Source organism: Saccopteryx leptura, chromosome 1 (assembly GCF_036850995.1).
Source record: "Saccopteryx leptura isolate mSacLep1 chromosome 1, mSacLep1_pri_phased_curated, whole genome shotgun sequence".
Taxonomy (NCBI): Eukaryota; Metazoa; Chordata; class Mammalia; order Chiroptera; family Emballonuridae; genus Saccopteryx; species Saccopteryx leptura.
Genome location: NC_089503.1, coordinates 324,652,429 through 324,676,141, shown reverse-complemented (window position 1 = coordinate 324,676,141; position 23,713 = coordinate 324,652,429). Strand labels below are relative to the sequence as shown.

The 23,713-nt window shown below is 39.4% G+C and overlaps 1 protein-coding gene across 3 annotated transcripts in view; it reads right to left on the bottom strand.

Moving 5' to 3' along the window:
* SIM1 (SIM bHLH transcription factor 1) overlaps positions 1–23,713 on the bottom strand; it is a 72,999-nt gene that overhangs the window by 29,035 nt on the left and 20,251 nt on the right. For all 3 annotated transcript variants that reach the window (XM_066358817.1, XM_066358818.1, XM_066358819.1), the window contains one exon: positions 2,953–3,121. In XM_066358817.1, coding sequence (XP_066214914.1) covers positions 2,953–3,121 — 169 coding nt within the window. The remainder of the gene's footprint in view (positions 1–2,952; positions 3,122–23,713) is intronic.

The window sequence follows — 23,713 nt, the reverse complement described above, 5'->3', positions numbered from 1 at the left end:
CCCCACTCCACCTCCAAATCCAGTCTCACAAACAATGCATTCCTGCATTTATTCATAATCTTTCATAATCCTGGTCATCCTGAAATGTCCCCTCCTTTCCCTTATGCCCTTCTATCTACCTGGATTGTACCTTCAAAACCAAATCTCCTACAATATCTTCCCCGGGCTAGAGTTCCTGTATCTGATACCCCACTCAGAAAGCCTTTTGTATACACCATCTATACACTATGTATCCAAATATATAACTTATTCCAACTGCCAACTCTACTACAAAACTGATGTATATTTCTTGTACCGCTTCTTCATACTCCAGCACTTTTTGCCCAAACCCTGACCTCATTCACAATGGGCAGCACAGCAACTTTCCAGTGCTGATGCTCAGCTAGCATCAATGGAGTCAAAGACATAAGGCATGAAAATTAAAAATTAAATATTCCTAAATAGTAGGAGAATAGTTTGAACCAAATACGATTTTTGAGAAGCTAAATTATCTTTTCATTAAAATTCCCAAGAATTTGGAATTCCAGATGATGGTATTAAGCTGTTTCCTTTCAGCAGAAACAGTAATGAGTTGGCCCTGGATGTCACGCTCCTCCAACGTGTCCTCAGAGGATCTCTGCTCACCCCATGACGATTCACTACAAATGCCTGCTCCCTGGTCTATTAGCAGCCCATGTAGTAGGAACTCAGTCAATGATTGACCCAGCACCATGATTATCTAAAGTAAACACAATTAAAGAATAACCTTTACTAGACACATAAATGTCAAATAAATTTAATTCATGACTGTGCAATTTCAAATGAGACATATGGCCAAAATTCTAAAGACCAGATTTATATACATATTAACCACAAAAATGGACACACAAACGTCAAGAAAAACACTATGTGGACAAATGTGTGTGTGCGCATGATTTTTATACTTCAGAGAACATATCTAGAAAAAAGCACAATTTTGGAAAAGAAAAATGAGGAAATAAAAGGGCCTTTATTTCTTTTTCTTTTTTTTATTTTACTTTCCACTATTCTGTATTGTTTTTTTTAAAAGCTTTGAAACATGTCTAACTTTCAATGAACTCATCTCCCCCCACAAGAAGCAGCCTAATGGCAGTTAAAACATTTGTTTAAGTGAGTAATTACAGCTAGAGTAAAATAATAAAAATTTTAGACATTAAGAGCTGAGCATGAAAGAAAACAGACTTAGTGAGATTCTGGAAGTTGAATGGGGAGATTTTGCTTTTGTGGCTTAATTTCTGTATAATGGACAAACTCCCTTTTAACCTAATACTCCTAATTTCAATTCTTTCATCGATGTGTCCAACACTCTTATATAGTTAAGGATAGAATTACCAAAAGATATAATCCAGACTTTCAGGTAGTAAAAGAGACAGTAAAACTTTTCCCAAAGTATGAGATGCTAATAAAAAAAGTCTCTCAGATGTTCAATAAAAATTCCTCCTTTGCCTAACCTGTGGTGGCACAGTAGATAAAGCATCAACCTGCAACACTGAGGTGGCTGGTTTGAAACCATGGCCGCCCAGTCAAGGCTCATGTTGGAGTTGATGTTTCCTGCTCCTCCCCCTTCTCTCTCTCTCCTCTCTAAAATAAATAGTCTTAAAAAATAATACTAAAATAAAAAAAATTCCTCCTTCACAGTGACTTCAACTCAAATGTACTTGAAAAGTAAACTGCTCAGTCCTCATAACAGAAGCTGTCCACTGAAAAATGTCTAGGCATTAATTACACTCTATTTCTCCCTTTTTTGTCAAATCAAAGAAATCGGGTCTTCTGTGGGAGAGTTTAAACCCTGTGACATAAATCTCTTCATATACTAAGCCACTAAAATAATATAGAAAGAGTAGCTTCTTAGTGACCATTAGGTCAATGAATGATATTTCTTCAAACAGTATATACACTTGTAGAAATCAACAAAATAATATGCTCTGGCTGACAAGTAAGAAAATAATCATTTTTCTTCACCCTAGATTGACATTATTTTATTCAAAATATATATTAAAAACATAAATGATAAAGACCACCTTGATAAAATTACTCTAAATCCAGTTTGCTTTTATACTAGCCCAGAAATCCTCTCCTAAGTTACTCTAATAAATCACAGGAAATTTGATGTGATGCCCTTAAAGAGCAGGATGGAAGTGAGGTGGTCACAGGACACTGGGAGTGGGGAATCCCCCTTCTGTCCTGCTCCCTTCAGGCTAGGAGAGAGGTGTGTACACACCTTGACACAGTCTAGTTTCTACATCTGAGTAACAGATCAGAAAAATAATGGTTTTTCTTCCAAGCATCAGGACTTGTCTTTGTACCTTGCAGTGTTTCTGGAATGCCTCCTCTGGGTCTCATCCGCTCACCACCTTGCAAAGATGAGAGGAGTTGCTTTTCCCACCACTCCTGCCATCTGGAAGGCCCTCTCTGTTTCACTCTTCCCCATAAACAGTCCATCTGTGCTCCGCTCTCATAATGAAATGCATCCTTGATCCTTTGCCTCCACTTCTTAATTTCCTCCAACTTCAGTTCCAGTACGAAGATTCAATCCTTCTCCATCAAGCTCTTGTTTTCCCTATTTTGCTATGCTGGCTACATCTTTCTGGCTAATCATCGTGAAGGGAAAAAAATTGGATCAACTCTTTGAGATAACAAAGTTAGGATTCTGACTGCAAACAGAGGCTCTCACAACCTTTATATAAAAGCAGTAAACCACAATCATTTCAAATCTTTACTAGTATGGTTATTGTGAAGAAAGAACAGGAGAGAGAAAATAGTTTTCAAAAGCTTTCCAGATTTATAGAAGCTTTAAATTTAGTAAAGCCAGGTAAATCATCCCAAACAGTTTTCATACTTCTTCCACAAGGAGACCAAACCAGGACACACACACACACACACACAGAGAGAGAGAGAGAGAGAGAGAAATCTGCAGAACAACAATGCACATACCTGAGGGTATGGTGAAGTCCTGGATTTTGACTTCGAACTGGAGAGTCTCGACTTGGCCCCCTTTCTGTTGTCAGGCATGGTAGGAGTGGAGCTGCTCGCATAGGAGAAGGTTGGTTTGGAGGCCGAGATCTGATCCAGGGAGAGTTGCAGCCCTTTGTACTCTGTGTCTCTGCAAGGCGGGAGGACATAGCCCTTAATTAGCCACCACACGCAATGAAGTTCATACCTTCTCTCACTAGGAATGACAGTAATCCATATTTGGATTACTTATACCACAACTAAATTATAGTATATGCTTATGAAAATGTCTTGATTAATTCTTTTTTCTTTTTATAAATAGAAAAAAAAAAACATATTCAACTACTCAGATCTTATGTGTCCTCATTGGTGAGGTATGGATTATAAAACCTACGCTAAAGATTTCCTGTGTGGGGTGATCTCAACAGACACCCGGCCATCTGATCCTGTCTGATTATTGGCCAGCGGACATCTTCTATCAGCGGTTCCAGATCAATAATTCTGATAAACACTCCAAATATTCTTATAGCCAGCAAACTAATGTAACCTGGTTTATCAGTAAGTTAAAAAATCCCTAACTAATTCAGTTACCTTCAGGTACATTTTATCACCAGTTCTTTGCATTCTTCCCTTCACTCAATAAATATTCATTAAGCTTCTAATATATCCCGGATTTTGTGCTCTATGGTGATGAAAGGATAGTAAGACAGGTAAAGCCCCTGCCCTTGTGCAGATTACAATCCCTTTGGGAGAAGAAACAGTAAACAAATAAACAAGCATAACTGTAGATTTATATGAAGGGGATAAAGAGTGTATCTCAGAGAGTTTATTGCAAATCTATGGCTTGAGGTACCAAGGGGCTGAAGATAAGAGCCTTGGCCCTGCCCCTAGCTCCCACTTCAGTCCAGTTCTAGGAAGCAGAGCGTCTCCTCTGACGCCTCGGTTTTCTAAGAGGGTGTCAACCCTTCCCACTGGCAGCCTAAGTAAAATGCTTCACAGTCTTCTTTGTGAGGGCTCATGGGAAAATTTCCTCTCAGGTTCCAGAACTAGTGGGGTTGCTCCTGGGCATTTGATTTCCTTTTCTTTCATGAACACTGTGGATCATAGAACTCATCATGTTTTGCTCTCCGCATCAGGAGTTAAAAAGTTTCAAGCCACGAGTCCAATTTGTAACCACCTCTGGCAAGTTTACTGGTCCTCATGGCAGGGATTTTGTGCAACAGACACCACTGGCGGCCATTATTTTTATCTTATTTTTCCTTTTCTCTAATGGGTTCATCTTTTCAAAAATGTTATATTCATTTTAATATTCTTTGGATTAAGGTGGATATATGTAGTGTAATAAATTAATAATATTATAGTAATACATGAAAAAGTGACTGGCAGATTTCCATGGGTCAGCAAATATTCATTTACCTTTTTTTGCTTTTATTTGTTTTCCTACAGAGAGATCACACAAAAGCAAAAGTATAATTCAGGCAAAGGGTCCTTCAAGTGCCTAGGAATAGACACTAAAACAGGTTCAATAATATCACTGCCACAAACTAGTCTAGAGATCTATGTCAACAAATTACAGCAGATTCATATAAAATCGTCCATCTACTCAGTGCAAGAAGAAAAACACCTCCTACAGGAGCAACAGAAATTTAGAAGGTGGGCATGCATTTTGTCCTTCAGGCTTGGGAAGTCTGATTACATCTCTGGTCTGCCTTACTGCTCTAATCAACTGCTTCTAAGGACTACGCACAACACAGATGCTAAGCACTCCTCTGACAGACATGCAATGCCCTCCAAAATGTGGAAATGTGACTCCCACCTATTTTTCTGACAATATCTCAAAATTTTCCTCACATTATCCAAAATAATTCTCCTCAAACTGATATTTTATTTTCCTGACTTTCTCTTCCCCAATATATATTTATAAAACTCCTTTTACAAAGAAATATCTTAAGTTCCATTTGCCTCTATGAAGCCCTTTCTGATTGCTAACCCCATTAATTCCTTCAATACGTGTGTACTGAGTGTCTGTGTATGGGCTCTGTCCTAGGGGCTACAGACCTATCAATGAAAAGAAGGACTAAGTCACTACCCACGTGAAGAAGACACCAGGGCCAGTTCCTAAGGGAAGGCGAGGGGGGACCAGAAATTACCTTTTTTCTCCCTTAAACTTTATTTTTCAAGTGACTATGTGCTATTTTTCCCAGTAGATTCTAAGTTCTTAGAGGACAAGAACCAAGAGATATTTTGTGGTATCCCAATGCCATTTGCACATTTCACATAGATGGAAGAGGGAAAAGATACAGTTGCAACCAAGAAAATATTGTTTCCCCCAGTGATTACTAATAACTTGCAACCCAACAGCCTTTCTCTGTGAGAAAAGCCCCTAGTGGCTGTAAGTGCTCCTCACCCACCTGCCCTGAGATCACATATGTGAGACAGTGAGCCAGGCAGGTTGGGCTCTAAAGTAAGGTCTCCGCCAACACTTGGGCATCTTCTGCGTCAAATGGAATCTGCTCCACTGAACAGCAGAGTATCCAGCCTGTCCCTGCCAGAGAGGACCTACACTGACAGCAAACACCATGCACCCCTGAAAACATGGCTAAAGAATTCTGACCACTCCTTCTTAATGCAACACTTTAGCACAGGGACTTCATGGTTACAAACAGAGAGTAAATGTTTTTCTCTTGCACACTTTCAGATTCCACAAGTATGCATCTCAACTAATTAGAAAAGTTCTTTCTAAATTCTTGCATTGCTTCCAATGACAGAAGTACTCCAAATCAAATAGGCTTAAATAACATTTAAAACCAATAAATGATTTGAAATTCTAAATATTCACATGAAAACGCATATATATATACATATATACATATATACATATATACATATATACATATATACATATATATATAAGATTCATGCAAATATTCTTGATGAATTAATAAAAATGCTTAATGTTCTGGTGCACATCAAAAAATACAAAAGAGGGCCCTGGCCGGTTGGCTCAGTGGTAGAGCATCGGCCTGGCGTGCAGAAGTCCCGGGTTCGATTCCCAGCCAGGGCACACAGGAGAGGCGCCCATCTGCTTCTCCACCCCTCCCCCTCTCCTTCCTCTCTTGTCTCTCTCTTCCCTTCCTGCAGCGAGGCTCCATTGGAGCAAAGATGGCCCGGGTGCTGGGGATGGCTCCTTGGCCTCTGCCCCAGGCGCTGGATTGGCTCTGGTCGCGGCAGAGCGACGCCCCGGAGGGGCAGAGCGTCGCCCCCTGGTGGGCAGAGCGTCGCCCCCTGGTGGGCGTGCTGGGTGGATCCCAGTCCGGCGCATGCGGGAGTCTGTCTGACTGTCTCTCCCCGTTTCCAGCTTCAGAAAAATACAAAAGAGAATCCACCAAATTGAGAGAAGACTATGAAGTAGGTAGACCAGGGTTTGGTCACACTGTCTATGTGACAACCCACCTAGACCTCAATTCATAGGGATGTGGTGAGGTTTAGATGAAATAGTATATGAAAAACTCATAACACGGTAAATGTTCAATAAATAGAATGTATTCTTTCTTAATGCCCACACTCTGTGGCACTTTTTCACACCCAGTTTTCCCAGAACAAGTTTCATTTTGATTGCAATTATAATCCATTTCATTGCAAACACCTCCTTACACTGTATTTCTTTCTATCCCAAACTCATTTTAATTTGCTCTATTAGTTTTTTTTTTTTTTATTTTTTTTTATTTATTCATTTTTAAAGAGAGAGGAGAGAGAGAAGGGGGAAGGAGTAGGAAGCATCAACTCCCATATGTGCCTTGACCAGGCAAGCCCGGGGTTTTGAACCGGCAACCTCAGCGTTCCAGGTCGACGCTTTATCCACTGTGCCACCACAGGTCAGGCTGCTCTATTAGTTTTAAGCTTATAAGGTAAATTCTTTATTGCTAAGTCAGCAAACGGGGACCTTATAGCAGCACAGACCAAAACTCTGAGAATAGTTTAGCCTCTTCAAAACTCTAACAGCTCAAAAGATGTGTTCGGATGAAAAGCACAATAAAAAAATATCCACTTAAAGACATTTCAAGTATGGTTGATGTGCTGCCAAGAGGAGCTCTGAATGGCAGATTCACTAAGAACAAAGCATTTGTTTTATTTTTAGAATTCTATTAAATTGAGTATTTCATTTGTATAGATTAAAGGGCTGGCTGCTGATGGGAATCACATTATGAGTTCCATTTCCCTCCTCCAAACTCAGACACAAAGAGGAGTCTGGCCCTACCTCTCTCTCCCCTCCCACAGTGAGGCATGTTCTTGTATCACACACATCCTCAAAGTTAGGCACATGCGTAGCAATGTTAGGTGTGTGCGTAGCAATGCTTCCCTGTGGAGAAGGACAAAATAACTTACTTGGGCACAAAGGACTTAGCCTCTAAAATGAATATGGTGTGAGGAACTTGACTTAGCTGACTTTCATAAAGGAAGGACACAGCCTGCTCTATTTCTGCTGCTTTCCTGAAAGTGCCACATTGACCCTGTTTGGGACTCCATAGGTAACCAATCCCAAGAACAGCTCCTGCAGTTCCCCCAAACATGATTGGCATATCAAAAGAAGAACGAAACGGTAGCATTCACCTTTTGCCATATATTTTTAAATAGCTATTAAAACCAATTTACATTTGTTTTCTTTTCCTCCCTTTAATGCCTTCTACCAGAGCGGCAGACATCTTCAGCTGCCTCGGCTCAGAAAGCAGTGTGCAGTGGGTAATTTGTAATCACTAGTACATGCAGATTGTCAATCTCACCCATATTTGCACAGACCAAAGTAATCCTCTTATTTTATTATGGACAGTCAGAAATCATTCAATTTGCAGGATTAACCATCGGAGTCTACTCTAAATTTTATAATAGTCATGTATATATTTGGAATTACTCAAATTCTAATAAATTAATAGGAGCCATTTTTGCATCATTGGCCTTCCAGCCTTCCCTTAAGCAATATGCATACCCACTCACAAGGTAAATGCTGCCTCGCCCGCATGGGAAGCTCAGTGTGACACCCTTGCAAAGCAAATAGAAGGTGTCTTCACCACTAAAAGGTACTCTCAGCTTCAGAGAAATGGATTAATATTTCTATCATGTCAACTGGGAGACACGCCCCCATGATGCCAACAGCAGCACTAACATATTTAAAACCTTCAAGTGAGTTGGAATGAATGCACAGAGAAAAGGTAACAACAATATTTTATCAGTTCATGTTGAGTAATGAGTCTTTGCAAGTATTTCCCTCTTCATCTCGCCACATCGTACTCCACTTCCATTTGGGACAACTGGATTTTGCTTCTTGTCAGGTCAGCTGTGTAGCTGGCCATTCTGGAGCTTCTTTGTTGACTTTATATTATGTGGCAATTCTTAAAAGATGTTGCCAGATTTCCCAATTGAGTTTTTTTTTTTTTTTTAAACAGCTGAAGGTGATCAAATTACTGAGGAAAACGTGAAAACAAAGACATACAATTGATTTGGCTCCAAAGGCGCTGACTGAAATAAGCAGAGGATTGCATTAAACCGTGATCGGATTAAGTGGGAATGACTGTGCCTTATACTAAACTTTTTAACTGGATTCTAGAGTCACTGTTACACGAAGTGCATGACCTTCTTTACATTCTGGCAGAGTTCCTGCCTGGCCACCGGGCAAACCTCCACAGCGGCGAGACCTACTTTATGCTTCATAGTCAGGCTCCCAGGAAGCCCAGCAGAGAGAGCTGATAAGGAGGATTCCATACTGTGAGAGGCTTGCAGACTAGGATAGTCTGCTGGGAAATTACGCTAAAGCGCCCTTGGAAATGTAATAGTGTCATACTAATAAGTGGATTTGTGTTTGCTCCTTGTGGTTTTCCCCGTTTGATTTGGCGGTTTTAGTAGTTCTCAGAAAGTCTTGGGTGTTACATAAATATTGCCTCTGCCTAGAAACATCATTCTGCTCCATTTTGTAAGTTTCACCCAACATGCTCTGGAGTGGATGGTGCCACAAAGGTAAGGAATGGCTTAGGCACAAAGTCTACTATCACATTGTGATTTCAAGAAGGAAAGACCTGGGTACAAACAATAACAACCAAAAAGTCAATCAAAAACTGTAATGTGTCAGTAAGATGTGGCAAAGTCACCATCCTCACAACAGGGATTGTGTAATACCTTTGCATCACCCCATGATACAAGTTGAAATATTAGCTAAATCCAGACCTGCTAACCACAATGCATCTGAATTTGTTTCCTTACCCCCATGGGTCACAGTGAGTTCTCCTGCTTTCCCTCTGAGCCCCTACACCATTCACTGCCTCTCTCACACATTTGGCACTTCTAGTTCTATCTCACAGTGTGATGAACGGTATATCTTGAAAACAAACTCCAAAATTCCATCTGTTAGAACAATCTCTGCTTGTTCTCTAGCACAATATCTTACAGAGAGCAGATACTTACTTCCAAGTGATTAACAAAATAATTCTCATTGCAATAAACTTATTCATCTCAAACCCACATGACTTGAAAAAAACAAGAACTGGCAAATCTTTCTACATAAATGAGATATCTGCTAAACAAGCAAACTTATATAAGGAGTTTTTTTTTTTTTTTCATTTTTCTGAAGCTGGAAACAGGGAGAGACAGTCAGACAGACTCCCGCATGCGCCCGACTGGGATCCACCCGGCACGCCCATCAGGGGCAACGCGCTGCCCACCAGGGGGCGATGCTCTGCCCATCCTGGGCGTCGCCATGTTGCGACCAGAGCCACTCTAGCGCCTGAGGCAGAGGCCACAGAGCCATCCCCAGCGCCCGGGCCATCTTTGCTCCAATGGAGCCTTGGCTGCGGGAGGGGAAGAGAGAGACAGAGAGGAAAGCGCGGCGGAGGGGTGGAGAAGCAAATGGGCACTTCTCCTGTGTGCACTGGTGGGGAATCAAACCTGGGTCCTCCGCACGCTAGGCCGACGCTCTACCGCTGAGCCAACCGGCCAGGGCCCCAAGGAGTTTTTTTAAAAACCAGTATATGGGAATGATCATTCTGAAATTCTGTGAGGTCCTAAACCAAAGAAATGGATTCTATGTTATTGTTTTCTTATTATGTTTATTAATACAATGCAGTTAATTTTCATGAAGGTATAATTCAGGCACGTCCTATGTGATATTAATCTCATCCTCAACCATTGATTTGGAATTATTACAACTGTATTAAAGGAATGAGGAAGAATAGTACTTTAAATGCCCAGAGGAATCACTCTACAAATTGATAATCAATACAATATCTCCTCAATAGAAAAATAAGAAAAAACTGTAAACAATGCCCAGATTGCTAAAACACAATTTTTTAAAAGGCTTAGTTAGCCCCACTAGTAATAACCTATATGAATTAAGGCAGCTATCAGATGTCATTTTTGCCTTTCAAATTAGCAAAGATTTTTTAATGACAATAAATCCCAATGAAAATAAGCTGAGATAAATATAAATAAATATATATATGTGTGTATATATATATATTAGCGAGAGAGAGACAGACAGGAAGGGAGAGAGATGAGAAGCAGGAACTTGTACTTGCGTCACTTTTTAGTGTTCATCGATTGCTTCGCATATGTGCCTTAACCAGCGGGCTCAAGCTAAGCCAGTGACCCCTTGCTCAAGCTGGTGAGCCTGCCCTCAAGCCAGTCACATCGAGGTTTCCAACCTGGGACCTCAGCATCCCAGGTCAATGCTCTATCCACTGCACCACCACTGCTCAGGTAAATGGGCATTCTTATATACAGCTGGTAAGGGAGTATACTGAAGGTGTTTACTAAGAGTCTTAAGAATGTTTATACTTTAAATCCAGTAACTGCACTTCTAAAAATATATCTTATAAAAATAGTGAAAGAAAGGCATCAAAAATCTATATACAAGGGTGTTTATCAATACAACTTCTTATATTTCATTGTAAATAATCAAATATAAATAAAACTAAATAACCAATATAAAGATTAATTATGATATACACAAGTGATAAAATATTATGCAGTCATTAAATTCTGTTACTCTAATGACAAAATATTAATAACATGAAAAATTATCTTTTAAAATTAACATGTATAGTATATGCACATATATGTAACATAACATATATGCATGTACATGTAGTTAAAGGCAAAAACTAAATGTCAACAGTAGATATCTAGAAAATAAATTTAAAATGTTCTGTGTCTTTCCTTTATACCTCTCTGCATTATCTTATCTTGTTCTATAGTAAACATGTATTACTTTCATAATCAGAAAAATATTTCCTTAAAAAAAAAAACACTGAGGCAAATTATATTAAAATAGTTCCTGCCTGACCTGTGGTGGCGCAGTGGATAAAGCGTCAACCTGGAAATGCTGAGGTTGCTGGTTCAAAACCCTGGGCTTGCCTGGTCAAGGCACATATGGGAGTTGATGCTTCCTGCTCCTCCCCCTTCTCTCTCTCTCTCTCTCTCTCTCCCTCTCCTCTCTATAATGAATAAATAAAATCTTAAAAAAAAAAATCCAAAAAAAAAAAAAATAGTTCCTGAATTTCTTTTTAAAATATTTTCAGGGTTTATTCTTTGTGAATAATATAAAATGGCAAAAGAGAAAGCACTATTAAACTTCTTTCCCGTAGGTCCAACTTTTCAGGCACACCACTGATCGTTTTTAAATGTCCATATGCTCTATCAGCGCCTACACATTTCACTGACTTTCTAATCTATTTCCCACCCCTCCCTCCTTACAGAATTACCAGTCTCTGAAGGCTTTCATGGGTACTGTATGGCTTCGTAGTTCCTTCTTTGGAGAATTTAACTTAAATCATTCATTATAATTGAAAGAAAAGAAACTCTTCTTTATTAAAAAAAAATTGTGTAGCTTTTTAAAATAATTTGGCTTCATGTGAGCAAGAGATGGCATATCCATCACTGTTTAAATGGAGTGAACCCTATTTGGGGCCAAGTTCCTTGTTCTAAGGAACCTCACTTTTTTATACCTGGGAATTCGTTCTATACTTAGCTACCAACGTTGTAGGCACATTTATGAATCCTCCTGCTCTACATTCCAAATTCTGTTGCTGTTATCACTTTCTCATTTCTTATTTCCTTGAGTAGGGGAAGTCTCCTCTCCTACAATTAGAACTCTTGATTTTAGCCCCTTTTTGGGTGGGGGAAAGCCAAATAAAAGAAAAGAAAAAGTGATACTAATATGAACCAAGTTTTTTTTATTTTTAGATTTTTCAAAAAATAAAAAATACAGTGCACACCTTATTCCAGCCCCTCTTTTCCATCCCCTTCTATTCTTTCCTACCTCCCACCCTCGGGGTCCATCCCCCTCTCTTTCCTCACCACTTATTAAGCTGAAGTTTTCCAAATGTCTGTCCCCTTTTAAACTTTTCCAATGCCTAAGATCAATAAGTTATGGGGAGCCTGCCTCCTACCATCTTGTATGAGATTGAAGTTTAATTCTCATAGGAACAGCTTTCTTACCTAGTTCTTCTCACCCTTAAAAGCTGATTCCGACCCTGGCCGGTTGGCTTAGTGGTGGAGCGTCTGCCTGGCGTGCAGAAGTCCCGGGTTCGATTCCCGGCCAGGGCACACAGGAGAAGCGCCCATCTGCTTCTCCACCCCTCCCCCTCTCCTTCCTCTCTGTCTTTCTCTTCCCCTCCTGCAGCGAGGCTCCATTGGAGCAAAAGATGGCCCGGGGCGCTGGGGATGGCTCCTTGGCCTCTGCTCCAGGTGCTAGAGTGGCTCTGGTCACAACGGAGCGACGCCCCGGAGGGGCAGAGCATAGTGCCCTGGTGGGCGTGCCTGATGGATCCTGGTTGGGCGCATGCGGGAGTCTGTCTGACTGTCTCTCCCCGTTTCCAGCTTCAGAAAAATACAAAAAAAAAAAAAAAAAATACTGATTCCTAAACTCTAAAAATGTCTCCTAGCAGAAATGGTGGTAGAACCACAGATCCAATTTTTAAGTCCACACAAACTCCAAAAACAGAAAAGGTACCTGTGGTCATAAGGAAATAACCTTCCTGTAACACTGGAAAATCTGGATCCCAAACTCAAAGCCACAGGGTCCCCAAATTCCCCACAGGGCCTTACAAGGGCAAGTCTCAAGGCACTGTTGGAAGCTCTGCTCTTTTCTGCACAGTACAAAGATACTGGCATTTCTGCAGATAATAGAGAAGTAGACCCTCAGAGTTTGAACTCCCTAGGAAAAGATGCAGGAAAAATGATGACATGCTTTGTTTTCAAATGTATGAATCTTCATTTGTTTAACTTAAATATTTTAAAAGATGTCCTATATCATTTATTCTTGATTAAACCTCTTTTAGATAGTCAATCATTAATGGTTTCTTTACAGTTCCTGTGCAAACACTTCATTCACACCTATAACATATCAAACCTCACAGATGTTCTTTAATTGGATTCATTTATTTCTAATCTCCTTAAGCCCTTACTACTATAATGCTTGACTAAATATATATTAAACTCCATTATTTAAACAGCTAAAATAAATTTGAGTTGTATTTTATGAACAAAAATTAACAATTCAACAAATGTTCTACCATTATTATTATATGCCTCAGTATTCGGACACTATTTAAAATTGCCTGGTAGATATGCTGTGTTTAACCAAAATAATTTCTAAATTGTTGCTAGAGGTTTTGGACTGCCCACTAAAATGCCAGAATTTTCATTGTCTCTATTTAAAGTCAGAGAGCTGTATAATTCTTTACAAGTTATATATTTTCCAACGGAACCCATTACCAAAGATAGAAGAGGCAGCTGCCCGCTTTCGTGATTTGTAGGGTTTAAGGAGATTTCTTGTCCCTCAGTCCCCATGAAGATGGTAATGGTCTACTAGCTGATACTTAAAATACACTATTAGGGTTTTTTGGGGTTTTGTTTTGGGGTTGTTTTTTTTTTGGCTTTTGACAGATGGCTCAAAAGGGAAAGCCTCGTCTGTTATCTTTCGTTGATTCACTTTAACCGCTCTTTTTCCTACAGCAGTGGTTCTCAAACGTCAGGGCGCATCAGAAGCACCTGGAAAGTTTATTAAGACACAGCTTGCTGGGCCCACCCCCTGGAGTTTCTCATTTGGAAGTCTAGGGTGAAACCTACAATTTTCATTTTCAATAATCCTTCTGCCATAGGTGGTGCTGATGCTGCCAATCAGGAGACATTGTTACCTAGAGCAGTGGTTATCTGGGGTGAGAAAACTAAAGGGATCTGGTGAAAGGGCACCATAGACAAGATGGAAAAACCACTAAAAATGGAGGAAACACCCCAAAGATAAAATGTACACTTACCCGCCACCTGACCTCATTGCATATCCTTCACCAAACTTCTCCCGTTCCCACCCACCACCGCACGGCCTGCTTCCCCCAGCCTCCTCCTGGGCACCTCCTGTTCTTCAGATCCCATAACGCTAGAGGGTTTGGTCTTCGGCCTGCTTCTCAGTTAACGCCCACACTCCAGTGATCACATGCATTCTACCAGCTTTAAATTCCATAAACTGATGACCCCCAATCTCCACGGACACCCACATCCAGCCACTTACCTGAAATATCCACTGTGATGAAAGACAGCCATCACAAACTAAACATTGCGAATTGCCACCCCTACCTGCAAATCTGTTCTTTCCTGCCATTCACCTAAGTTGCTCAGCCTAAAAACCTAAGTGTTATTCTTGACTCTCCATTTTTTTCACAAATCCTATCTAATCCATCTCCAAACCCCAACTATCTACCTTCAAAACATATCCTCAATCTGATCTTTCATCACCTCCCTCTTTCAGGCCATTATCTTCTATCACTTAGGCAATGACAATCATTTCCCAACTGGTTTTTCTGCCTCTACCTTCCATCCTACCCAAAGCCCATTCTTCACACCAACCAGAATGATCTTTTTATAGCTTAAATTAGCTTTGCCATGCCTTTAGTGATAACTTTCTAATAGCTTCCCAAAGCCTTCAAGACCCAACATGGCCTGACTCCCCTATCCAAACATTATCACTTTCCATTCTCTCCCTGTCTTTCTTTTCTCCAGCCACAGTGACCTTCTGGTGCCATCAACCTGCCAAGCTGGATTCTACCTCAGGGCCTTTGCATTTGCTTTCTACTGCCAGGAATGCTCTCCCTGCACGTTTCAACATAGCTGTCTCCCTCCCTTTATTCAGGGGTCTTCAGAGAGGCCTTCTCTAACTCTCATCTCTTTGTTCTGCTCATTTTTTCCTTTCATTCCCTAACATTATATGATATATTTGTTTATAAATACTATCTATACTGCTCACAAAAATTAGAGAATATCTTAAAATGAATATGAAGCATTGAAATATTCCCTAATTTTTGTGAACAAGTATATTTCTTCCCACTAAAATTTATGCTCCATGAGGGAAGGGGTCTCATCTATCTTGGTCATACCACAGCCCTAGCACGGAGAAAGCACTGGGAAAACAGTTGCTGAGCAAACACAAGAACCATCCTCTTTGCCATGGAGAGATATACACTCTGCAACATTCCTTATCATCCCCTGAATTATAGCAACAGAAATTAAGCTGATTCTAATGATAGAAAATTATTTATAATGAAGGTCCTATTGAGTTGACAAGACACACAAATAGAAAAGAAATTATAATGTAAAATGCCATGTAGCGTCTCTAAATATTTTCCTCTTGTTTTCAATTAGCCTTCACAAGAAAATGCTACCCTGCACTTTGCTATACTTTAATTGCTCTAATTGAAGGAATATAAATTGGCACCCACCCTGCCCTCCTTCTCATGGGCTTCAGCCTTCCAGCATTCCTGAGCTGGAACCCTGCAGGGGTCCATTACCCAAATTCAGTACAACAAATACTTCACTTTGCCAGAACTGTAGTAACATTTCAACAGCTAACAGAAATGCTGTGACTTCCAACACTATTAGTCTCTTAACAGCTTACAAAAATTAAAATGAAAAGCCTTGTGTTGCATTTGGTTAGTTTTGAACAGAAAAAGCTGCTCTTTTCCTGTCGTGTGTTTAGACAACGGTATCAATTAATGAGAGTGTTAAAAGAAGTAAATCTCGCGGGTTCTTACCTTCAGCAACCAGTACACATCACAGTCATCACAAGCACAGAGAGTAAAGTGAATGACTGAACAGCAACAGCAAGGCACAAACCCCTGAAAATGCTCAGAACCAAGGATTCTGTTTCGTAATGGTTTTAGTAAGAGGAGGGAGAGACAGCACACTCTCAGATTGCATTGCCAGAGAATGTCGCTATTCTCTGAGAGATGTGAAAAGTGGCAAAGAACTTGGATTTAAAAGAACAAACACAGAGAGAATCCCACCTTAATGGATACCATAATGACATCCAGTTCAATATAATGAGGCCATTTTCACAATCTGGCCAGCAGCGTATATTAGCACGGCTTTACTGATGTGGATACAACAAATTCTGTTTGAACAAGAAATCCCCAGGGGAAAAAAGAGCCTTTCACAGGCTCTATCCATTTAGCAATCAATCAAAGGGAAAAGATCCTTCTAGTCAAGACAGCAGCTCCTATTTGAATCCTAGTAAAATATTAGATGTTCTAAATAAAATAATGTTCTGTGTGTGGTGCTTACTAATTGCTGTTTTGTGGAAGTGTCATAACTGTTGAGGACTAAGGTAATGAAGAGGAGATAGGGTCGGGTCTGGGGTCTACTATATGCTGCTGACTAGTTTCTGAGTACACCCAAACTGTGAAGCAACTGAGGCGCCTAGTGGAGACCCCCATATTAGACAAGAGAGTAAACTTTCTATAGACCTCTGCAAAATCTCTGTAAAATGTCACATTGCATCTTAAACATTTGGTGAAATTACATGAAATTGTTGATATTGGGCTGTTCTAATATACAGAAATGGTGATTTCACATGGTTCACACTAGTGCAATGTTACCAGTTTAAAGATAGGGTACTAAGAAGGAAATTCGATGGGCGCTGCAGTCCTGGCGCTGGGCTGTGCCTCTGGCACAAAGTGGCAGCCCTCACTGTGAGTCCTTCTTACTCCCCAACCTAAGCACGGGGCAAACCGGGCATCGTCCCCCACCCTCCTTCAGCTTGGAGCCGACCATCATCTTGCAGTCTCTCCAGCAGAGCAGCAAAGCCTGGGAAATACCCCTTACAAAGGAAAAGTTTTTTTTAAAAATTAAAAAACTTAAAATAATTAGCAACATTTTTAAATGTAATAAATCTACAAAGATTTTTGAACCTAGAATGATTCTTCAATTTAAAAATTTACTGAGATTCCTAATCCCATTAGAAGTCAACCCCCAAAATATTTAAAAATCTCATTTAAAGCATTAAAAAAGAAAAAAAAAATCACCTCCCCATCACTCTAAGCCCAGTTCTCTCTGGCCAGGTAATGAGATACTCAGAACCTGCCCTGAACAAAGTTGTCCTTGTGAGAATTAAAGATGGACTCTTTAGCCTGCAGCCAGGTACTTTGCTGCCAATCATGGTCTCTGTCAACACACTCACACACTCACACACGCACATGCTGAGCTCCTCACACTGCCTCCTCACCCGCCCCCACCATCTAACCAGAGGGTAGTCTAACCATATCTGCAAGCTGATTCCCCAGGGGTTACCCAGGCAGTGCCAGCCACCCCACGCTCTCTTCTTTCTAATTGTAGATGGAAACTCTTCCTCCAAAGAAGACTATCAGTCCTGAGGAAGCCTACTTAGGTGTCTTTCATTTTCCTATAGACACTTCCTTATTCATTTTGACGTCCCCAGAACTTGGCACATGATAGGTGCTCAATAAACCATGTGTGAATGCTGAAGGACCTACTAGTCGTACCGACTGCAGGAGGATCTCGCAATCCTTTCTAGATGTAGTAGAATCATTGCTGATTTCTCTTTCATGGGAAACCCTCTGCCTTCCTAAGGCTCCCACATTCCCTCCTTCAGTCCAAGGACTCATAGACACTCATTTTTTTATGCTTACTGGCAAGCTTAAAATTATTTGATTTAGTTTCACTGAAATAACCACCCTAATTCACATTTACTTTATATTACTTTGTTGTAGGCACAGTGCCAAGGACCTCACACATCCTCCTATTTAACGTTCTCAATGACTCAATGAAGTGGATGTTATCATTACCTACATTTCAGGGATTAAAAAAAAAAAGCGAGAGAGACAACAAAGTTCAGCAATTTGCCAAGTTACAGAGTCAGTGAGTGACAGCAATGGGATTTGAACAAACAATAGACACAGAGCTCAAGCTCTTAACTAATATGCTATGTTGCCTAATCAAATGTAGTAAGATCTCATTTCATAACACATTTTTTCAAATACTTTGTAATACCGCCTTATGTTTATCAGGGTTTCAAATTTCTCACTAAGAGTCTAGGCTGCATCATATTCTAATAACAGTGGGCTTCTGATGTCAAACACAGCACTGGGGAGACCTCCGGTCCTGCAGGTCTGGAACCAGCTGCACGGTGCTTTGCCCCTCCCTCCCCTCCAGTCCACCAGTGTCTGTGGTCCTCATGTATACCTCACATTTGCTTTCCAGAAATAATTTTTAAAATACAACTACCGTTGTCACTGGATAGTCATTTCAATAGATTTTTACATTCAATTCAGAATTACGACATCCCTTAAAACTTTAAAAACTGTGTTCTATGCCTAGATGCTAAAAAGACTAATTTATTCCTACAGCAGGGTGACCACGTAGAAGATGTACCGGTACTAATTTAGGAAAGGTGATAACCCTAAGAAAAATAGTGACCAATCCCGATGGAACATGTCTAGTTCCAACAACAACAACAACAACAACAAAATTCAAGGTAAAGAAGGAAGGAAATCCTAGCTTAGACGAGAGCAGTGAGACAAGCACTGTTAAATCTCATTTGAAGAGTGATCACTGCGTTTCAAGGATAACTTATGGGGAAAGAACAATGGGACAAATAGTTATATCACTATTCCATCTTAAAAAGACCCCACCTCTGCTTCCCTAAAATTCGACACCTTCCCTGACAACTCCACCCTCCCTTCAAGCTCCTTCGCATTTTGTGCCCTCAGCACATCGTGGAAGTGTACCAAATCATTTCAAACTGTGTTCATCTGAGTTCTTAAAAATATAAATGGCACAAACTTCTATTTTGCCAACTAAGTGATAAACTATTCGAGAGATTCCAAGACTTCTGCTTCACGCATTCAGGCCCTCAGCCGCATGATCCGCCCCACTCTCTGCGCTGGTGTGGGGGGGCAGCCACACCCAGCCCGGACAGCGGTACAGCGCATGCTCCCAAGGCTCCCCTGTACACTGCCCAAAATACCACTGTTGCACATTTTATTCCCTTTATACTATAACTACTGACACTGGTCAAGTTGACAAAACACTGATTCCAACTAAATTAACCTTAGAAATTTGACAGAAGCTTTGTTTCTTATAACTGTCTTTTTTCCTGTGAAGCAGCTCTCCACCAGGTAAAGGGCTTCCATCTTGTCTGGCATAAGGGAGGCATTCGGTGAAGGCTGCTTGCCTCCCGCCCCGCAGAAATCTCAGCTGGCTTTAGAGTATACAGTGACAGCAGTGAAGAGCAGGCTGAGCTTAACCCAGCTGTAGAAACCACCACACACAAAAAACACATGCTTGCAGGTGTATGTGTTGAGGGTCTGAGGAGGAGGGAGAAAATAAACATTTCAATTTGTGGATTTGAGGATTTAGAAATTCAACTAAAAGAGGGAATTATTCATCCCCTTCCAAAGAATTTCAGTTGATATCATATCATTGGCAATTACTAACAGTTAATAAATTTTGATACTGCACTATTTATACATTATCTCATTTAATTCCCCTCAGTCCTTAAAAATTGGACACAAATGTCCCCATTTGATAGATGGGAAAACAGAGGGTTAAAGGGGTAGAGCTGTGCTCATAGTCTCACAGCTATTATACAGCAAATCATATTCAAACACAGATCCAAAGCCCATGCCTTTTCTTTGAAAGTTTTTTTTTGCATGATAATATAGAACTTTATGAAAATAAAATCTTTATCCAAAGGCACTGTAACTTCTCAGAATAAAAATCACAGATGGTAAACAGATGGCCCAGACTCAGCCAGACCCCACAAAGGTAAGTTTCCTCATCATCCCCCTCGGCCTTGCCATCACCACAGATCACCTCCCCGCCACCTCCCTGGGCCTTGGGACACCTGAAGCAGGGAAAGGAAGGAGTGAGAGTTACTCCTCAGACTAGGCAGAGTGTTAAATTCCTCCATTGGCATGCACTCAGGTGTTTCCAGATTTCACCTAAACTCCAGCCTATCCTTTCGGCCACCAGTCCTTTTGGCTGAAGCACAGACACCAGCACTTCAACCCAAATGAATTTTCTTTTACCACCTGCTCATCTGGAAAGATGTCACAAGGCCAAAAGAACAGAAGAGGGAAGAGAGAGGAAAGCACTGGATAAGGAGAAAGAAGTAGCAGCCTTTTACTAAATTAACAGAATAGGCATAATCCAACACACACACACATATCTTTTACCAAACATAAGAGAGTATTTGCCCATGAACAGACTAAATCAGAAGACAAAACCATGCTTTTTCTGGGGTTCAAGTAAAGCCACATTGGAATTTGTCCATCCAGGCACAATAACATATATGAATCCCTGCCTTTGAATAAGGTAATCATCCATATGATTTCCATGATGTGAATCATGATCAGAGAAGCCTTTCACTCCCAACAGCTAGGCCAAGAGAAAGCCAGAGATGAGTGATCAGGCTGGTCGTTTAGCACACACCAAGTGGTCTCTACCCAGGAACTATAGGAGATGTCCTGTGTCAGTGCCCTCCATGTCAGGACAACAGCAAAGGAAGAAGTGAAGGCCAGAGACACCTGGGGAGGGGGAAGTGGCTGAGCAGCAACCTTGCCAAAGGACCAAAGAATGACACCCCTGATAGAGCACCTCCCAGAGCCTTCTATCTCCAGGCCCTGAACAGAGTCCCCAGGGGACATTTCCTGCCATTCTCCAACAAAGGAAAAAGGGGCCAATTCTGCATCTCCACCACCACCACTCCCCACCCACAAACACACACACACACACACACACACACACACACACACACACGCCATACACATCATCTTGGAAATAATCCACTGCAACAGGAGGTAACTTGTGCCTCATCCATCAAAAAGGATGACATGGTTCCCAATCCATTAACATTCATTTTAACACTTTTGTTTAAAAGGAACATAAAGTATTAAATCTGGTTGCAAAATCGAAACAATTAGCAATAATATATCTGTGTAGTCTAAAGCAAGCAATTCAGTAAAAAATTAAAATGTCTGCAGGCCACATTTTTTTTAAGAAAAATGAAAGATTTAGTCTTAATTGAATATCACTGAAAAGATGCCTTAGCTAAATTTAATCCATTAAATCATCAATATCTGAATACACTGGTGAAGCAGCAACACAGAGGCAGCTTTTTAATCTTCCATTATGAGATCAGATGAAAGCCTATCCAGATGTTGGGTGGGCTGAACCCTATAGGCCTTAATCATTTAAATCCTTCCTTCTCTCCCAGATATTATCTCCCCTATATCCACCCCTGACTCCTACCCCAAGAGAGAGAATCTCATGATGCAACAGCAGTTTGACACCCTACTGTTTAATCTGGGCTTCATGAATGACTTGGCATTTCTGACCTTAGTTTCCTCACCTAGAAAATGGAGAGTGTAATCCCTTCCCAAACTACCCTTGACAGTTGTCAAAGGTGCAAATTAGGTAACAAATATGACAGTATTTTGAAAGAAATATGTATTTGGTATTGGGGGAAAAAAGTACAAAGTTTGAGATTAAATAATGAATTTAAAACTAAATACAGATCATTATGATTAAAAAATTATAAGTGAAAGTTTATGAGAATAAGGATAAGATTATTTAAATGAGTACTAGTATTAAGTACTGTAAAACAGACTAAATCTCCCAGTTCTTTCTTTTAATAGAGTGTTTGATAGTTATAAAATTAATATTAATTATTACTTAAGAGTTTGGGTTGTTAAAAATTACTGCTAATATGAATGTGTCTTCAATTTGTTTCTATAATGATTCAGTTATGTAGAAAATCATTTGAAAAGAACAACTGCAGCTTTGATGTTCAATATGATCATAATAAAGATCAAACACAATGAAGAATCAAATCTAATTTATGAGTATACATTAGTGCATGATTATTATAATCAAAAATTAAATTTATGCAACATGTGTTCCATAGATTTGAAGGATAAGAGTGAATTATTTTATATTTTGCTGTAGCTTGCTAAGGCAAAGGGTGCTTTACTCGACATTATTTATAATATAAAACAGTAATTTTGCTAACCAGGAAAATAAAATCTATTTCTGTAACTATATATATTATTGGTCAAAGTATTAAAAAATATTTTCTAAAACACCCTAGTTGTAATAACAATATCATTGGGTTTTTTAATTAATTTAAAATTTTTAATGCCCAAATCAACTCAGTACTATTATATTTGAAAGAGCAAACTAACATGAGTATATTTTAATGTTTGCTGGTTTATGGTAAGGATACATAAGGTTTTATATTTACAGAATATGTTGATATTAAAATACCCTTTTGATTGTCAGAACTGCAATGCTCTTGTGCAAAATTTAAAAAAAATATATGGGACCTGCAATGATTACAATGTAGAGACCTTTGTTTTTTCTTTTACATGAAGGAACTAGGGCATTTGACCTAACTTTTCAAAATCAAAAGGGTTATTTAGTAAATAGCAAATAACACTAATGTAAATTGTCTCTTCTGTTCTTTGCAACATTAAAATAGTATTTTTAACATAAACAATTACTTCCTCATCTGTGATTAGCAAATTACTCTAAAACAGTATGTGAGATTTTCCACTATCATTACATCCTAAACTTCAGAAGTAAATAAGCAGAGAAGTCTTCTTTACCAACAAAAAATGATTGAAGATATTAAATCTGTCTGATTCCAAAATTACCAAATCACCCTTGAAATCTTCTCTCTCTTTTACATTTCAGAGAAAATATCTGAATTGTATTAGCTTATAATTCTCATTAGAAGTCCAGTTTAAAATACACTAACATTTACCACATTCTACCACTACAGAAGACCCCTCACAAAATATCATCGATCAATCAGCCTAATTGAGGTCATATACATCAGTGAGTACTTGATGAATTTCAGTGGCAGATTGTTTTTAATGGCATCAATAAACTAGCTCTTGTGTATATTTTTCAACCTTTTACACACAGTAATTTTGAACATTTTAAATGTGCCATCATAAACAGTACAGTGATTATGTAGGGGAATATTATTTAAGAATGAAGTATCATGATGTTTGTAGCTTACATTGGAATGAGTCTATGGAGGAAATAAATGCACATACAAATAGATACAAATAAGAATAATTTGATACATAAATAAAACATGGCTTATATTATAGATAACATGTGTACAAACATTCGTTGTACTATTTCAACTTGCATGTTTGAATAAATTGTTTTAAAATATTTTAAAATGGGGTTTTCACACTTTTACACTTGGTTTCTATTCTTATAAGTAGATTTTTAAGTTTTATTTTTAAAATATATAAAGTTTAAAAACACTAAGAGAAGACTTCATTTCTCAACAAATTCTTTTTCATAGTTTTATATTTTCAATTTTTTTCACCCTAAATATATACTAATGTTTCCTATCTGAACTGGCAATTAACAATTAATACTCTAAATATTA